This window comes from Coregonus clupeaformis, unplaced genomic scaffold, assembly GCF_020615455.1.
Source record: "Coregonus clupeaformis isolate EN_2021a unplaced genomic scaffold, ASM2061545v1 scaf0021, whole genome shotgun sequence".
NCBI classification, from domain to species: domain Eukaryota; kingdom Metazoa; phylum Chordata; class Actinopteri; order Salmoniformes; family Salmonidae; genus Coregonus; species Coregonus clupeaformis.
Genome location: NW_025533476.1, coordinates 21064 through 40979, shown reverse-complemented (window position 1 = coordinate 40979; position 19916 = coordinate 21064). Strand labels below are relative to the sequence as shown.

The window sequence follows — 19916 nt, the reverse complement described above, 5'->3', positions numbered from 1 at the left end:
AATGGCATATTATTGATAAACAATCATAGTAGGAAAGCGAAGATACTATTACTATTTAGGATACTATTTCAAGTAAAAAGGCATGTTTGAATATATTCTGCTCATAAACGCTTCCCTGAATTCAGGACCGCATGAAGGTACATTGAATAATAACCAAGAAAAAAAGTATCTCCTAAGGTCTGTTGTGTCACCTTGTAAACAGTTGATAAAACTGTATTACCAACTCAGCTTCACAGAAAACTGTCAACATAAATAAGAAAAACAGTGGCTAACTCAGTGGTTAACCTTGCTGATGGAAAACACAATTTTTGGTGATGTAAAAATTGATTTGAAGAGGCAAAATGCCAGCACATTTCTCCAGCCCCTGATGGTTGAGTGAACGATGCAGATTTGACTGCTGATGTTTGGTGGCTAAACAAGGTTTTGGTCACACAATGAGCTTTCGTTTGGAAAACTAAGTATATTTTATTGAGGCTTTATGAAGCCTTTATAAAGGATAGTGAGGCATCTACAGTATTCCTGACTTAGAAAGGCTTCATGAAGGCTTCAATCTCATGGTATGACCCGTTCAGTACTGACAGCATATCTGGCTGTGAACTCATTTTACATTTCAACTCATCTTGCTTATAACCTCATGAAAGATTGTGTTTTGCTTTTTGTGTGTGGTTGTGTATATTAACGTGTATATTCATGTGTATATGGATGTGTAGTCTGATGTCTATATTATATTTTGATGCGTATTATTGTTTAATACAGGAATCATCTGAAAAAGACACTGCTAATTTCTAGCTTACAACAACGACAACTCCTCCATCCAGGATATGCTGCTATGCAATCAAACTCACTCTGGGGTGAAGTTTCCCCTTTGTACAGATCTAGGATCTGTTGTAGTTGGGGAAATGCAAAACTGACCCAAGATCAGTGTCTAAGGGCAACTCCATCAAACACATTTCTGAAAGCTGAAAGCACAATGCAAGAACCCTACTTCATCAAACACATTTCTGAAAGTTGAAAGCACAATGCAAGAACCCTACTCCATCAAACATATTTCTGAAAGCTGAAAGCACAATGCAAGAAACCTACTATCTGCAATCATTGAATTCTGGCCCACATCAGGACACTCATGTTATAACAATGTTATTAAGCTTTTTAAAGACCTAAAAGCAATACAAACACAGACAAATTCTCTCCAATCCACAAAAGATGATTGCGAGGTTGAACGTACCGTAATAGAAAGTACAAAGCAGACAAATGTGAACTTCTTGATGTGGGATTTGGAGATTGTGGTATTGATGTTGGTTAGTTTGTTACTGGGGTTGTTCTGGGGGCAGAGAAGAACAAACAAAAAGGACAGGTGTGAGTGCGCTCTGTTGGCTAAGGCTGGGATTCAATCAAAGGTGCATTGTTGCCAATTTCTCAACATTCACGAAGATCGGAGTCATGGTACGTTGTGGATATCGGCTCATGTTTAAATTACCTTTACAAGTCAAGTCGAATGCGCTTGTCGACAATGAGCGTTTGATTGAATCCCGACTTAAATCTTCACATAAACCATATAATTGCTTTACAAATGACATCTAGAATCATTGTGTGATTTTGGTTTAGTTCAGTAAACAACAGGCTTTACAACTACAGTTAACACAGGTAATACCATATCAAAACCAACTATGACATTGTTATGAGAACAATGTCTCAACAAAATGTACTCTCCCCTAAAAATGTATTGTTAAAACATGGACTGATATTGTACTCAATCATGGCTGGAGAGGCAACTACCTTACTATTTGAAACCACCTTGGCACAGTTAATCTTTCATCACTGTGACATTGTAGGACTCAGCACAAGTAAACCACACAGTGACTTTCCTAACTGCAGCCCTCAAACATCCTGGAGCAGGTTTGTCTTTCCTCAGCACGCCTTTGTTTACCTATAAATATTATGAAATGTCAGCGAGAGCCGCAGTAATTCTAGCTGTCCGCTAAGAATTCAGACTCCCCCAAAATACATGGTGCAGTGGAATTATGTGTATCATATTTCTGTGGTGTACTTTTCTGCAGGTTCAGTAATGTCATATTGGTATAAACAGAGCAATGAAGAACAGTGACAGTTGAGTTAAGGGGACAGCTAGGCATCGAAGTCTGCTGAACTCTGCACAAACTAACAATAAATTCACTGAACTGAAGCAGGGATTCATTCAAAAGTGCGTTGCAAAGCTATTCAGTGCACTACCAACAATGCGGCTTTTAAAGCCAATTTTCCCAATGTTTGCGGAGATCACATTCATGGTAAACACTGCGGATGTCGGCTGAAGCGTAAATTACCATTAAAAGTCAAATGCAATGTGCTTGTTGACAACGCACCTTTGATTGAATTCTGGTCTAAGTATCTGCACCACTGCAATAAGCCCATACTGTGCCCAAATCATTGTTAACGGCATCCTAGAGGAGGATCTGCTACATAAAAACATTAAGGCAGCACTTTATTTTACGATATTGTTTCCACTGCTATTTACCTGGTATTTCCTTGAAAATATGTGGTATCGATGCACTTTTACTTTATTGAAAGAATTCAACAAAGCTGGCCTTGTAGTTTTACAATTTTACAATGGAAGTAAATCCCAAGGCATTTCTGTGCTACCCACATTGTTAATATAATCTTTAACAGTCATTACTGATTTAACAGTTTAAATCAACAGCCAAGTTGAGGTACCTGGCCACTCTCAGCGGCCTTACTTACTAGGTACTGTAAACAACCACGTCTTACCTTGTCGAAGGCGGGGTAGACTGCACGTAGTTCTGTCAGCCAGCCGTACGGCATGTGACCCACAGGATAGGTTGCGGTCAGTACTGCCACCGCCTGGCCAAAGCACAGAAACCAAACACTTAGAGCAATAGACCACTCCACCACGTCAGAAGTAAGAGTTCCTGTTTGTCTTTCTTGAAGTCCAGTTGAAGTGCATCTTATAAGATTGCTATCTCATACTAATAAGGTTTCTGGGATGTTAAACACACTCTCCAGGCATTGTGCAATCTGGTACATCTCTGGGGCCAAGCTTCCTGCCATCCAGGACCTATATATTAGGCGGTGTCAGAGGAAGGCCCAAAAAATTGTCAAACACTCCAGTCACCCAAGTCATAGACTGTTCTCTCTGCTACCGCATGGCAAGTGGTACCAGAGCGCCAAGTCTAGGTCCAAAAGGCTCCTTAACAGTTTCTATCCCCAAGCCATAAAACTGCAAAACAATTAATCCAATAGCCACCCGGACTATTTACATTGACACCCCCCTGTCACGTCTACTCCCGCTCCCCCTCTTCGGCGCTCAAGGTCGCCAGTTGACTGTTCATTACGCACAGCTGCCACCATCATTACACGCACCTGTGTGGTATTATGAGATTCACCTGGACTATATCACTTTCCTGATTACCTCCCCTATATATGTCACTCCCTTTAGTTCCATCCCTAGGTGTTATTGATTCTGTTCCTGTGTTTCATGTCTGTACGCTACTTGTGTTTATTGTTTTGTTCCATGTTTAATTTATTTTTACATTCACTCCCTGTACTTGCTTTCCAACTCCGAACGTACACGTTACAGAAAAATGCCTCACCAAAGGGGAGCATCAGGGAGCTTTTTGTTTTTTGTTGGTGACGTTGGGTCCGAAAGCCACAGCTGAAGCAACCTCCCACGCCTGCTCGTCAGGCTCCCGAGCATTAGCAAAACGGCTGTCCGTTGCAAGAGAACACTTCTGGAAAGGTTGGAGAATTGGGACTCGGCTTTTATGTGTTGTGGTCCTCTGTAGCTCAGCTGGTAGAGCACGGCGCTTGTAATGCCAAGGTAGTGGGTTCGATCCCCGGGACCACCCATACACAAAAATGTATGCACGCATGACTGTAAGTCGCTTTGGATAAAAGCGTCTGCTAAATGGCATATTATTTATTTATATTTATTTAAATCCTCATATGAGGTCGGTAGGATACTTGCCTCGGTGGCAGCCGAGCTTCCCTTGAGGTCCCGGGAGACAAAGAGGTTGACGATAGGCCTGCTGATTCTCTGCATGGCCAGGATCAGGGCCAGGGGCCACCAGAAACTCAGCATCTTCTTGATGGTAGCGTCTCCCTGCGGGAGATGGGGAAAGAGGGAGGGAGACATGGGAAGGAGTGATGAGTATTCCCAAATGCAACTGTGCAATGAAATAATTATATTATAACTAAATGTCCATCTCATGGAGGACAATAAAGTTACATTTTATTGTAACTAAAGTTCCATCATATGGTGGACAATTAAGTAATATTCTATTGTAACTACATTTCTATCTCTGGTACCCAGTGTATATAGCCAGGTTACTGGTACCCTGTGTATATAGCCAAGTTATCATTACTCATTGTGTATTTATTCCTTGTGTTATAATTTTGCTATTTTTCTATAATTTCTATTTTTTTCTCTCAGCATTGTTGGGAAGGGCCCATAAGTAAGCATGTCACTGTTAGTCTACACCTGTTGTTTACAAAGCATGTGACAAATAAAATTGGATTTGATCTCAGGGTGGACAACAAAATCTATTCTTGTAAAAACTATTGTTCGATAAATCCGGAGAAATGACGGACCATGTTAAAAACTGTTGGTCACTAAATCCGGCTAGAAGGACCACGTAAAAAAAGTTTGGCTGGTATGCCCTCACCCGTCTGAGCAGTTGGCTGTGAATGCCCTCACCCACTATATACGAATAACTGATTGGTTTGGTTCTGTCTTCTATAGTGCTGTCCGGTTAGAACATGATGTTGAGGCCCATCACTGTGCTCTTGATAGTCACCACCACACACACACAGCTGTTTCCTTTGAAGATGTTTATATGATTTTGGTCATCCGAATGACTTGGAATCTTATTGTTGTGGTTATTTCGATGCACGCACAACATTCAGTCATTCATGTTACTGTCGACAATAAAGAGTCCTCAGAAACATGCGTCTTCTCCCTTCGGACGGCGATAACACACTGAACTGAGTGGGTGGGTGCAATGTCCAGATGCGCATTTCCAAGCGCTCTAATTGGTTGGGAATGGCAGGGCTATGATGGGTGAGGGATAACTAAGGTAGGCTGTGCAGCCAAACTAACGGGACTTAAGGAAAACTGAGGGGACTGTGAGGGAAAGTTAGGTAGAGAGGAGAGGAGCAGGACAGCCTTTTTTACAATTCTATTCAATTCAATCCTTCCATTTTAATTTACCTTGGGGATTATAAAAGTAATATTGAAATTAATTGGATATTCTACTAATTATATCACTGATGACCCAACAGTCAATTAACTGAATGACCCGCCTGTTTATAATAATAATAATAATAATAAGATGCCATTTAGCAGACGCTTTTATCCAAAGCGACTTACAGTCATGTGCGCACACATTTTTACGTATGGGTGGTCCCGGGGATCGAACCCACTACCCTGGCGTTACAAGCGCCGTGCTCTACCAGCTGAGCTACAGTTTATAATGTGTCACTGTCTTCAATCACACCCATAGAGCGTTGACATGCAATATGACTCGCTGTAAAGATTTTTAACAGATCATGCATCCTCAGGTAGTTAATTTATATAGAAGCTCCACACTGTTAACTTTGACACCTGGGGTGTGTTCAGTGAGGTGAAACGTTCAGAATGTTGCAGATAGAAATGTAATACATAGAGCTGACACAATTCACCATTCTACATAATGGACAATCATATATGTTCTACACAAAGCATCTCTACCATCCAAACAGACCACTGTAGAAATACAAAGTGAATCTCCACTCCAGACCCCATTTGACCTGAGATAACCTACCCCCACTTCAGGTCCGCTGGACTCTGGGATGTTGTAGTGGATGTTGCGGTAGTAGCCCAGTCCTACAATAGTGAAGCGCACCAGGGCCCCCATGTAGAGGGACAAGATAGGGATCAACATAGGCTCCAGACACTCCAAATGACTGTGAAGCAAGATGGCCACAAAGACAATCTGGGGGGAGGGAGAGGGGGAGAGGGTGAGAGGGAGAGAGGGAGAGAGGGCGAGAGAGAGGGAGAGAGGGCGAGAGAGAGGGAGAGAGAGAGAGAGAGACATGAAGGGATAGGAAGAGAGAGGGAGAATGGCAGGAAGTGCAGAAAGAAGAGGCAGAGAAAATGTTGGTGCAAGAGGAAGACAAGGATAAAGATAGATCTGTTGACATGTCCTAACCAGAGAATCAGAATGACACATTCACTTTTGATCACTGTACAACTTCTCAAAGCCATCTCGGAAGGATGTGCTAATATAAGTCTTTTTTTGGATGTGTTGCAAGTCTTAATTTTAAGTTGCAATGATAAAATAAGGATTTCTTTACTTGAGGCACATAGAGTCAAGCAAATGCAAATGGTAAAAACGAATGCTAATAGACTGCATAATGCAGTACAAAATTAACTAATGTCCATACCTCTCCCTATCCTCTGCTTTGCACCCTCCTGAATCACTATCGCCATATGTAAATGAAATGCAATTCATGAATAGACCCATTGATAACTGATTCTTACCTGAGCTATGACATCAGAGATGGAGGCACAGCCCACTAATAGGCTGTGTTTGTGCTTAAGTAGAATACCGGCATGTGTCCAGGCCTGAAACAGGGGACAAACAGTCCATGGATAAAATATTTTACTCATTGTTATCTATTTCAATAGGGACAGATACAATTAAAACAGTGAAACATTGAATTATCTCAAATTTGATGCATTATTATATCATGTAACAACAATGACAAGCATCGTATTATTTACAACAAGTAGTCAACGAATAGCTGTAGGAGCCGATATTCATTAAGTGGTCCACTAACAACGCAAGCTAACTAGATTATTTTCAAACTGGCTAATCATACGGCGCTTGCTTGCAACAACAATTACTCAATTTCTAGTCAGCTAAAAACACAGAAGACGTAGTGGGCGTTGTTTGAATTCAGGCTAAGTGAGGGTTTCCACAAGGGGATGTAACATGTAGCGCCTATGTTGTGTGTGCTTGGTTGACTTTTAATGGTCCAATGCAGCTGTTTTTATCTCAATATTTACATTTTACATTTTAGTCATTTAGCAGACGCTCTTATCCAGAGCGACTTACAGTTAGTGAGTGCATACATTTTCATACTGGTATCAAATAATTTCTGGGTAAGAATTAAGTACCTTACTGTGATTGTTTTCAATTAAAATTAGCAATTTCTCAAGGAATTAGGACTGTCTGGGAGTGGTGATGTCACCAGGCAGGGCAAAAATCCATCCCAAAAAAACAGGCAGAAATTTCAGGCGGTCTTTTCAAACAGCTCTTACACTAAAATGTGTTCCTAATGTTTTGTACACTCAGTGTATATAAAACAGGAAAATCACATTTTGACTGCACTGGGCCTTTAACCATGGAAAATGATTTATTTGTATGATGTGCCTTTCTGACTGTATATTTTTCATATAATATAAAACAGCACAGCCACAAACAAAGCAATACATGTAAATAACAAAACAGGAACGAATTAACCAATTTGCTAAAACATTTTCTCTCTTACTTCAGAGGATGTGCTTTGATTTTGTTGCCCGTGTTCTTTAAGTGTGGCATTCTATTTTGAATATTCACAAATACAGTAAGTAAACTGTTACTGTGTTTCAAGTAGCATTTTCTACGGTAATGTCCAAAATACATCAAATATTTTCCGCCCGTTACATTTTTTCCCACAATGCAATGTAATTTATGTAATCTACTGTATTCAGTTTATACAGTATGTTACTTTTGATTAAACAGTAATTTACCATGACATATACAATAAAAAATAATTACAGTGTAGCACAAAAACAGCTAAATACTCACAAACCAATGACCAAACACTCACTGCACAGTTGGTAAATAACTAATACTACTGGGATAAATAGAGAGAAAATAGCAAATAACAGTACACGTAGTCCTACACCAACAATGCTGTTAGATACACTACACCAGAAACGCTACACACACTATACAATGTAACACAGATATGCTCATTAAAAGCATGAGTGGTTAAGATAAAGCATGCATATTTTGTCTAGGTAGCACGTTCTGAGCGATAGATCAGAATGTCAAACAAAACACCATCCTCTTTGTCAAGCATTTCCCAAGCCAGAGACTAAAGGAGTATGGTGAAGTTGCCCCTGGGCGCTGATCTTGGGTCAGTTTTGCATTTCACCCACTAATGATTAAGATTAGGATTGGGAGAAGGAAAGGTGTTTCTAGATCTGTACTTCGGGGAAACCCCAGAGCATTCTGTGTAGTAGGTCAGAATGTCAGAAAACCACCTCTCTGTCAAGCATTTCCCAAACTAAAAGGGGACTAGAATCCAGCGGGCAGCAGGCCGTGACTCACCATGGCATCGAGTAGAGGGAACACTGCCAAGTAGAGGAAAGCCCGCCTGGTCTTGTTTCCGACAGAATCGTCCACATGATGGAGCTTATTGATGATGTAGTAGCCCAGTTCTGTGTAGGCTAATGGGACAAGGAAATGGAGATAAACATCAGAGCACTTTAGGGGCTTAAGTCATTAACAGACTGCTGATTTATTGTCACTAGGGGAATAAAAAGGTTCCCCAGGAATGGTTCGCAGACAGCTGGAAACAGGGTATTCAGGAATGTGCAACATAGTGAGCGTTGCAGATATACACTAAGAAAAGAGGGTTCCTCAAGGGTTCTTTGGGAAGGGTAATGGTTCTATGTGGCCTATACAACATAAATGACATACAAGGACAATGGTTAAAAAACTGCTCTACCATTTTACTAGTTTTTAACTTGAATCGTTATCAATTCTGCAAAGCAGGGCACCACTGTTGAATGAGTAAGAGGAAATGTGATAACAGTCCATCCTTACTATAAGTGACCCTGCATATAACCCACTTTCTGTCCAGCCAGTTCTTGTGAGTATGACTAAGATAGAGGCAAAAGGCCAAATCATGCAACTCAAGGCACTATTCTGCCCACTTTATCAACCTACAACGACAGCTATTTTGAGAAAACAATTACTTATATCTATTTGTTCCCAAGAGTTCAGATAATTTGGATTATTTTAAGGGCTTTATTTGCTCGAGTCTGTAGTTATATCAGATATAGGTGTCTGGTGTGCCGGAGTCTGGTCTAGACTATGAACCACGTACAGTATAGGCTACACCCTTGGCGACGTTAGTTTGAGCCCTGCCTCTGTCACTTTCCTGTCTGTGGCCTTCTTCTTTCTGCTACCACCCTCTCCACTTTCCCACTGTTCTTGAAATGCAGAATATAAATATTTGATCTTCTTTAAAGGAATTTGAACCAAAAAAGCAACTTCTTCTTTTGAAACGGCCTATCTGGTGTCAATATGAGCCAGAAACATTTATTCTAGTGTCAAAACTGACTACAAAGTCAGTTTCGTCCCAAAACGAAATAATGAGAAATCTGAAGGATACGCCGCAGTTTTTGTGAGGGGTTGGGTTTGGATTACTTACGTGCCCACTTTTGCCAATGATGGCCAATTGCCCACAGAAAACACAGTGTGTTAAAGCCCCCTGTCCAGAAACATGTGGATCATGTTCTCAAGTCTACGGCAGCAGTATTGTGGTTCAATGCACATTCCGCTCTGCAAATACGATTGAAAATAGGCTTCCATAAAGTTGTTAAACAATCTTGGGCAGATGGCCAGGATACGGATTAGGGTACATCTGACGCTAGCTACTACTTCTGCGGACTGTCAACCATCAAACCTGAGACTGGTGTGTTGTTGTTAATGAGTACGTTTTGGTTATAGCTAGCTAGCTAGCTAGCTACATTATTTGATAATGTTAGTGAGGCAGGCAAGCTATGTTACTATGATGTAACTAACTAAATATATGTAATGTGATATGTCAGAGAGAGGAAGATTTGCATAGCTAATGTTGTACCTGACGACAGGTTTGATAGGATGCAATATTAGCCAGCTTGCTATCGATATTGTTTAAACTCGAACTGGCTAGCTAATGTTAGCTAGCTCAAATAATCAAGCAAACCTCACAACATGTTTGATGCATGTAGCCAGCTTGTATTCAATATTGTTTCAACTCAAAGTGGCTAGCTAAGATCCCTGCTAGCTAACTATCTCCAATAATCAAGCAAACCTGACGACCTGTTCGATGTCCAAGTTGTTTTCAATCATGTTTCAAGCTAGCTACAGAAGCTAGGTGGTCACTAGCATTTGAGGGCTTTAGCTAACCCAAAACAAGATTCCAACAACATTATTGTGTATTTTCTAGGGCAAAAAGAATGATGGCCGATCACCAGACAAGGAGGCAGTGGCTAGACACCAGTCCTGTTTCAGAGTAATGGAGGTCACTTGAATCAGGTTGGTCATATTTGATCTGGTCAAAGGTGAAAATACTATCACTTGTCTGTCTTGGAATTCACCTGTCATAACCACCATTGATATTGTGCCTTGTATGTTGTAAGGAGGTGCCCTCTTCCACTGTGCCAATGGTCTACTCCTGGGCCTGAGAGAGTAATGCCAACCAGTCAGTGCCATGCTGGCACATGTCCCTTGTGAATTAGCTGTGAATCACAATCTCTGATTGGCTATGTTCAATCGTGTATTAACTGTTGGCTTCCATGACTGTATGGTGACAGTCTTTCTCTCTCTCCCTCCCTCTCTTTCTCTGTGATAGGAGCTGGGTTGGATTGTAAGCTGATCTATGCTGCCATGCCCATCAGGCATTGGCAAACACCTCAGAAGGGACAAAAGGTGATTACTATATAATAACACTACATCACAAGTGTTTAGAAACCCTGGCCTACACTACAGTGGTATGAGAAGAGTGCCATCCTCCTGCATCTCTCATCTGGCTGTAGTTATTGAACTCTGCCTGCTGGACCCATGGGTGGAGGCAAACTCTGTCATATCCAGGATGGTTATTTGACCAAGAGGGAGAGTGATGGAGTGCTGCATCAGATGTCCTGGCCTCCTCAATCACCCGACCTCAACCCAATTGAGATGGTTTGGGATAAGTTGGACTGCAGAGTGAAGTAAAAGCAGCCAACAAGTGCTCAGCATATGTTGGAACTCCTTCAAGACTGATGGAAAAGCATTCCAGCTGAAGCTGTTTGAGAGAATGCCAAGAGTGTGCAAAGCTGTCATCAAGGCAAAGGGTGGCTACTTTGAAGAATCTCAAATATAAAATATATTTATTTTGATTTGTTTAACACTTTTTTGGTTACTACATGATTCCATATGTGTTATTTCATAGTCTTGATGTCTTCACTATTATTCTACAATGTAGAAAATAGTAACAATTAAGAAAAACTTTTGACTGGTACTGTACAAACTTTATATGTCCGAACTCAAATCAAATAGGCTTCCCAAAAATAACATGGTCGCTGTGGTACAAATTTATTTTGATTGGCGATTTTTGCTATTTTCTGTATTTATCAAAGTCCCATCAAGTAGCCTGATTTCAGATGTGTCCATGTAAACTGGTTCTTCTTGCAAAGAATGTTGAAATTGAACTATATTAATCTGACTAGTGCATGTAACCGTACTGATAGATGGCTTGCTGGCTCACTAGCTAACGTTACGTGTATGATCTGTGTAGTAATATTATTAGTATCTCAGAAAGCCATTTGCATTGCTAGTTATAGCCTAATGTTAGCTAGCTAGCTAAAATTGAAACTTGTTGGTTAGCTTTAGCTACCTGCAGATTCATACTCCAGAATTTCATGCATGGTGGCTAGCTATGACAATCCGTTTGTACTGTAACTATGGGTTGGGATTATGGTTCATTGTTTAGCTAGCTAGCTAGCTAAATGCCTAAACAAAAGACTCCACATCGCAAGAGAATGCAGACCGTATTATCTCCCAAGATAATTCTCTTCGGTTATTGTTACAGCCGTGTATATCCCCCCTCAAGCCGATAACACAACGGCCCTCAAGGAACTTCAATGGACTTTATGCAAACTGGAAACCATATATCCTGAGGCTGCATTTATTGTAGCTGGGGATTTTAACAAAGCAAATTTGAGAAAAAGGCTACCTAAATTCTATCAGCATATTGACTGTAGCACTCGCACTGGAAAAACACTGGACCATTGTTACACAAATTTCCGCGAGGCATACAAGGCCCTCCCCCACCCTCTTTTCAGCAAATCTGACCACGACTCCATTTTGCTCCTCCCTTCCTATAGGCAGAAACTCAAACAGGAAGCACCCGTGCTTAGGACTATTCAACGCTGGTCTGACCAATCGGAATCCACACTTCAAGATTATTTTGATCACACAGATTGGGATGTGTTCCGGGTAGCCTCTGAGAATAATATAGACGTATACGCTGATTTGATAAGTGGGTTTATAAGGAAGTGTATAGGAGATGTCGTACCCACTGTGACTATTAAAACCTACCCTAACCAGAAACTGTGGAAAGATGGCAGCATTCGTGAAAAACTGAAAGCACGAACCACCGCATTTAACCATAGCAAGGTGACAGGGAATATGGCAGAATACAAACAGAGTGGTCGTTCCCTCCGCAAGGCAATCAAACAGGCAAAACGTCAATATCGAAACAAAGTGGAGTCGCAATTCAACGGCTCAGACACGAGATGTGGCAGGGCCTACAGACAATCACAGACTACAATAGGAAAACCAGCCACTTAGCGGACACCGACGTCTTGCTGCCAGACAAGCTAAACAAGTTATTTGCCCGCTTTGAGGAAAACACAGTGCCACCGACACGGTCAGCTACCAAAGACTGTGGGCTCTCCTTCTCCGTGGCCGACTTGAGTAAGACATTTAACGCGTTAACCCTCGCAAGGCTGCCAGCCCAGACGGCATTCCTAGCCGCGTCCGCAGAGCATGTGTAGACCAGCTGGCTGGTGTGTTTACGGACATATTCAATCTCTCCCTATCCCAGTCTGCTGTCCCCACATGCTTCAAGATGGCCACCATTGTTCCTGTACCCAAGAATGCAAAGGTAACTGAACTAAATGACTATCGCCCCGTAGCACTCACTTCTGTCATCATGAAGTGCTTTGAGAGACTAGTCATGGATCATATCACCTCCACCTTAGCCAACACCCTAGACCCACTTCAATTTGCTTAACGCCCCAATAGGTCCACAGACGATGCAATCGCCATCACACTGCACACTGCCCTATCCCATCTGGACAAGAGGAATACCTATGTAAGAATGCTGTTCATTGACTATAGCTCAGCATTCAACACCATAGTACCCTCCAAGCTCATCATGAAGCTTGAGGCCCTGGGTCTCAACCTGTGCAATTGGGTCCTGGACTTCCTGTCGGGCCGCCCCCAGGTGGTGAAGGTAGGAAGCAACATCTCCACTTCGCTGATCCTCAACAATGGGGCCCCACAAGGGTGTGTGCTCAGCCCCCTCCTGTACTCCCTGTTCACCCATGACTGCATAGCCATGCACGCCTCCAACTCAATCATCAAGTTTGCAGACGACACAACAGTAGTAGGCTTGATTACCAACAACGATGAGACAGCCTACAGGGAGGAGGTGAGGGCTCTCGGGAGTGTTGTGTCAGGAAAATAACCTCTCACTCAACGTCAACAAAACAAAGGAGATGATCGTGGACTTCAGGAAACAGCGGTGGGAGTACCCCCCTATCCACCTCAGCGGGACAGCAGTGGAGAAAGTGGAACGTTTTAAGTTCCTCTGCGTACACATCACTGACAAACTGAAATGGTCCACCCACACAAATAGTGTGGTGAAGAAGGCGCAACCTCAGGAGGCTGAAGAAATTTGGCCTGTCACCTAAAACCATCACAAACTTTTACAGATGCACAATTGAGAGCATCCTGTCGGGCTGTATCACCGACCTGGTACGGCAACGGCACCGCCCACAACCGCAGGGCTCTCCAGAGAGTGGTGCGGTCTGCACAACACATCACCGGGGGCAAACTACCTGCCCTCCAGGACACCTACAGTAACCGATGTCACAGGAAGGCCAAAAAGATAATCAAGGACAACTACCACCCGAGCCACTGCCTGTTCACCCCGCTATCATCCAGAAGGCGAGGTCAGTACAGGTGCATCAAAACTTGTAAAAAAACAAAATTTCAAATTTCGGTCGGCCACAATGTGAAAATGGCGCGTTTCTATGTTTTGTAGTAAAAAAAGACAGAGGACGATAAGTGTTTCCAATGACATCATCAACCAATTAGTAGACAATTAGTAGGCAATGCCTACTCATACTCGATTAATATCACACGTTGTACACTGATGATGTCATTGGAAACACATATCTTCTCCCGATCCTTTTTATTACAAAACATAGAAACTTGCAATTTTCACATATGTTGATGTTGGGATGGTGCTGAATATGAAGTTGAACAATTCTGAAATGTCCCTTTAAAATGAATGCCTGTGCAGAGCTCTAGGGGAGAAGTCCTCCACTGCAAAACTTCTCTCCATAGCAAAGCTACCTAAGCTTATCTCGCTGTCACTACTCAGTACCCTTGTTTGTTGTTATTGAATGGCAAAGGCACCCAAGAAACACCCACATCAAATCACCACCTCCATGACAACTATTAATTGGCTTCAGTTATGGCCGCTGCATTTCTTAATGAGCAAGCTAAAAAATGAGGCCAAATCAGGAAGTTCAGCTCCAAAATATATGTGTGTGCTCCATTGAAACCACCTACAGCAGGGGTATTCAACTCTTAACCTACGAGGTCCGGAGCCTGCCTGTTTTCTGTTCTACCTGATAATTAATTGCACACACGGTGTCCCAGGTCTAAATCAGTCCCGGATTAGAGGGGAACAATGAAAAAAGGGTTGAGGTCCAGAGTTGAGTTTGAAAGACTTACAGCATGGTATCAATGTTGATTAAAAGAAATACTGCTGAGAGCTCAATGTTAAAATTACATTATAATTAGAGGCACCTTTTTCTGTTAACGTTTTGTGATTATAAATGGCATTTAGTTACATGGCCCCTTTCCATGAGAAGAAACACAAATAATATCGTCACATGGGAAGAATCTCAATGTAAACATGGTGTCTATTCACATCATGCTCTGTACACACTGTTCCTTTGTGGAGTGCTTATAACCAGAGTTTGTGTTTGTGGATGAAAAGTACAACTTATGTCACATCTGCTCTCATTCTTATTAAAATGTGTTCAGCTGAAAAAAAGAGAGCGTTTCAGTCTTATCATGGGGGAAACATTCTTTCACATAATGGAGACTCTAGAAGGAAGCCTGATGAGTACTGTGTGGAGCATTTGCAACAGTGGGTTTCTTTCAGTGTGAAGTTATGTCAACATTGGTCATGCAGAGAGATAAGTAGTTTAACACTAGAACCGCTAGAGCAGTCATTTGGAGTGCTCATGAATGTATTTATTTTATTACTCTGCCATTTTTTAGCACAACATCGTTGTTAGAATCTTAATATCACAAACAGAACTGGAGTTTTAGGAGGGCATGTCTTTGATTGATTGATTAATCTTATGCTACACATTTTTGTAAACTAATCCAAATCAGTTAGTTAGATTTATTGCACCTGTTACTGAAATGGTTGTTCAAGGTTAAATGGTTTAGGTAGCCTTCGTATAAACTTTTCTAACCCTGACAGTCATTCTGAATGCAGGTTGCGGGGTGAATAAAGAATCCAACAGTTGGATATCCTAACTCTGGTTGGATTCCAATAAGAATTACACATCACTTTCCAACCCAGCATAATGTGACTTGCAGGCCTGATGTGGCCTGTAAACCAGGAGTTTCCTAACACCACTGTGTTGCCCAGGTCAACTGTAAGTGCTGTTATTGTGAAGTGGAAACGTCTAGGAGCAACAATTGCTCAGCCGCAAAGAGTTAGGCCACACAAGCTCACAGAACGGGACCACCGAGAGCTGAAGCATGTAAAATGTGTCTGTTCTCGGTTGCAACACTCACTACCGAGTTACAAACTGCCTCTGGAAGGAACGTCAGCATAAGAAGTGTTTGTTGGGAGCTTCATGAAATAGGTTTCCATGGCCAAACAGCCGCACACAAGCCTAAGATCAGCATGAGCAATGCCAAGTGTCGGCTGGAGTGGTGTAAAGATCACCTCCATTGGACTCTGGAGCAGTGGGAACATGTTCTCTGGAGTGATGAATATCGTTTCACATCTGGTAGTCCGACGGACGAATCTGGGTTTGGCGGATGCCAGGAGAACGCTACCTGCCCCAATGCATAGTGCCAACTGTAAAGTTTGGTGCAAGGTCCATACAGAAATGATTTGTCGAGATTGGTGTGGAAGAACTTGACTGGCCTGCACAGAGCCCTGACCCCAACCCCATCGAACACCTTTGGGATGAATTGGAATGCCGACTGCGAGCCCGGCCTAATCGCCCAACATCAGTGCCCGACCTCACTAATGCTCGTGGCTGAATGGAAGCAAATCCCCGCAGCAATGTTCCAACATCTAGTGGATAGCCTTCACAGAAGAGTGGATGCTGTTATAGCAGCAAAGGGGAGACAACCCCCATATTATTGCCCATGACTTTGGAATGAGATGTTCGACGAGCAGGTTTCCACATACTTTTGGTCATATAGTGTATGTATTATCATAGAGTTTAATTTTAATCTTAGCATTCACCTAGGCACTCACTTGGTGAAAGTCACAGGCCTTTAAAAGGAAAGAATTCAATAAAATTGTCTTTGTTACAAACAAATATAGTAATGGGTGGTAACTCTACATTTCACTTGAAAAGAAAAGGCACCATGGGAAATTAGCTAATTAGGCTTTACACCATACAGTGTTAAAACAACACCCAAACATTATTATTACTATTATTACTGTAACACTACAGAAAAATTTAGAAAGTGTAACACCGTCAGCACTAAGCAAAGTGAGTCCAGTTTACTCTAAATCAAGTATTATGTTTTACACTGTAGGTGTTGAGTATTACTCTACAGCAGAGATATGCAAACACCACAATCAAGTTAATTTGAACACTACAACCGAGTTAAATCTTTAAGACTTTCAAAAGTGTTATTTTAACACCAGTTCAGTGGTGTCCAATGAAAATATTGTACATTTAACACTTTCAGAGTTAAACGTACACCATTGATTTTGCTGTGTGAGACAGGAGCAAGGAAGGGACAGCATCGTTTGGATAGAACAAGCCGGTGACAATGCTACGGGCCGACTATCAGCACACACATGTATGGGATACCTTTCTTTGGAGAAACCATGTCACGGGATCGCTTCAGAGAAATCATGCGTTACTTCCATTTTGATGATAAAGAAATGAGAACGCGACGCCTGGAAAAAGACAAATTCGCCATGGTATCCGACATTTGGAACAAGTTTGTACAGAACAGCAAGCACTGACAATAACTGACTATTTTAAACTTTTGTCATATCGACAGATTCATTGTAATGCCATTATTGCTTTTGTGTTGATTTTCACTATTTATCAAGCACACTTGGCGCTTATGGTGATGTTTAGGCTACTGAAGTTTTCATCATTTGACCGTGGTTCTTGCTGACTGTGCTTCTTGGTGGTTGAGGTATTTATTTTATTTTGTTGTTATAAAAAGAAGCTGTTACCATATTCCAACACATATGTTTTCTGTTTCATAGTTGTAAAAAAGGCACTCCAAGAATAACATTGATTGAACACTTGAATGTTGGTGTTTTTAGTGGTTTATAGTTTTTACATAAAGCCTACAGTAACATAAACTAAAGAAAATGCTATTGTGTTATAAAAACATTATTATAATTGTAATCTAATCTTACCTAAGACATTAATAATTATAATTATTTTTGTGATAGCATAGAGTTGAAGTTTGGCTTTTACATACATTTAGGTTGGAGTCATTAAAACTTGTTTTTCAACCACTCCACAAATTTCTTGTTAACAAACTATAGTTTTGGCAAGTCGTTTAGGACATCTACTTTGTGCATGACACAAGTAATTTTTCCAACAATTGTTTACAGACAGATTATTTCACTTATAATTCACTGTATCACAATTCCAGTGGGTCAGAAGTTTACATACACTAAGTTGACTGGTACCACGTTCATCTGTACAAACAATAGTACGCAAGTATAAACACCATGGGACCACGCAGCTGTCATACCGCTCAGGATGGAGACACGTTCTGTCTCCTAGAGATGAACGTACTTTGGTGCAAAAAGTGCAAATCAGAAATGTCCTCTGGTCTGATGAAACAAAAATAGAACTGTTTGGCCATAATGACCATCGTTATGTTTGGAGGAAAAAGGAGGGAACACCATCCCAACCTTGAAGCACAGGGGTGGCAGCATCATGCTGTGAGGGTGCTTTGCTGCAGGAGGGACTGGTGCACTTCACAAAATAGATGGCATCATGAGGAAGGAAAATTATGTGGATATATTGAAGCAACATCTCAATACATCAGTCAGGAAGTTAAAGCTTGGTCGCAAATGGATCTCCCAAATGGACAATGACCCCAAGCATACTTCCAAAGTTGTGGCAAAATGGCTTAAGGACAACAAAGTCAAGGTATTGGAGTGGCCATCACAAAGCCCTGACCTCAGTCCTATGCAAAATATGTGGGCAGAACTGAAAAAGCGTGTGCGAGCAAGGAGGCCTACAAACCTGACTCAGTTACACCAGCTCTGTCAGGAGGAATGGGCCAAAATTCACCCAACTTATTGTTGGAAGCTTGTGGAAGGCTACGCGAAACGTTAGACCCAAGTTAAACAATTTAAAGGCAATGCTACCAAATACTAATTGAATGTATGTAAACTTCTGACCCACTGGGAATGTGATGAAAGAAATAAAAGCTGAAATAAATCATTCTCTCTACTATTATTCTGACATTTCACATTCTTAAAATAAAGTGGTGATCCTAACTGACCTAAAACAGGGAAGTTTTACTTGGATTAAATGTCAGGAATTGGGAAAAACTGAGTTTAAATGTATTTGGCTAAGGTGTATGTAAACTTCCGACTTCAACTGTATATGAAATGTATTAATGACAGTCAGAATGACTGCTCATTAGCTTGAAGGGGGATCTCTTGAGGCCCAGCGGTTCTAGTGTTAAGAACATTGGTATAGCTGGCTAAATATTAACATAGATGCAGAATGCCATATTTGGTTATATTTTATCCAGACTTGATACTTTGTGTAAATAAATACAGTAATACAGAGGAAAGCAGAGAGAAGCATGGAAGAATGGAAGATTCCCTGCAGCTCATTGGTAATTGAACTATTAAAATATATAGATTTATAAAAAATATGAATTATACATCTCATGAACTTAGAACAACTGTCCTGCCTTATTATAACTTGTGATAAATCAGCTCACCGATGAGAACGTGAAAGATAAGAGCTATCGTCCCGGCGGTGACCATACACAGCACGGCTTTGGAGCGGTCGCGTTTGCTGTTGACAAACACCAGGCCCACATTCTTGAAGTCACTCATAGGCCCTGTGAAGAACTTCATAAGGGAGTAAGCCAAGCCGTAGCTGGCCAGCATCTCAACCGCATCCTCTTTGACAGCTGCAATACCCCTGTTCAGAGCCTGTGACAGAGAGAGGAAGATAGAAATAATTGGGGAGAGCCAGAATGAGAAAACAGGGGTTGAGGGAGAAAGATCAAATATTTAAAATATACAGTTGAAGTCGGAAGATTACATACACTTTAGCCAAATACATTTCAATTCCTGACATTTAATCCTAGTAAAAATTCCCTGTCTTAGGTCAGTTAGGATCACCACTTTATTTTAAGAATGTGAAATGTCAGAATAATAGTAATCGATCGTCGTATACAGAGGACCAAGGCGCAGCGTTATTTGCGAACATGCTTTTATTATTGATACACGAACAAAATAACAAAAAACGATACGTGACGTCCAAAGGTGCAAGACACAAACCTACAACAGGAACAAGATCCCACAAACACTGTGGAAAAAACAGACTGTTTAAATAT

At 41.4% G+C, this 19916-nt stretch overlaps 1 protein-coding gene across 1 annotated transcript in view; it reads right to left on the bottom strand.

The window, feature by feature from the left end:
* LOC121534859 (progressive ankylosis protein homolog B) overlaps nucleotides 1-19509 on the bottom strand; it is a gene marked incomplete at its 5' end in the record, with an annotated part of 33299 nt that extends 13790 nt beyond the window's left edge. Inside the window, 7 exons of the mRNA XM_045212547.1 lie at nucleotides 1226-1321; nucleotides 2764-2856; nucleotides 3980-4114; nucleotides 5814-5984; nucleotides 6533-6616; nucleotides 8373-8491; nucleotides 19293-19509. Of these exons, the coding sequence (XP_045068482.1) occupies nucleotides 1226-1321; nucleotides 2764-2856; nucleotides 3980-4114; nucleotides 5814-5984; nucleotides 6533-6616; nucleotides 8373-8491; nucleotides 19293-19509 (915 nt within the window). The remainder of the gene's footprint in view (nucleotides 1-1225; nucleotides 1322-2763; nucleotides 2857-3979; nucleotides 4115-5813; nucleotides 5985-6532; nucleotides 6617-8372; nucleotides 8492-19292) is intronic.
* Nucleotides 19510-19916: the final 407 nt, after the last annotated feature.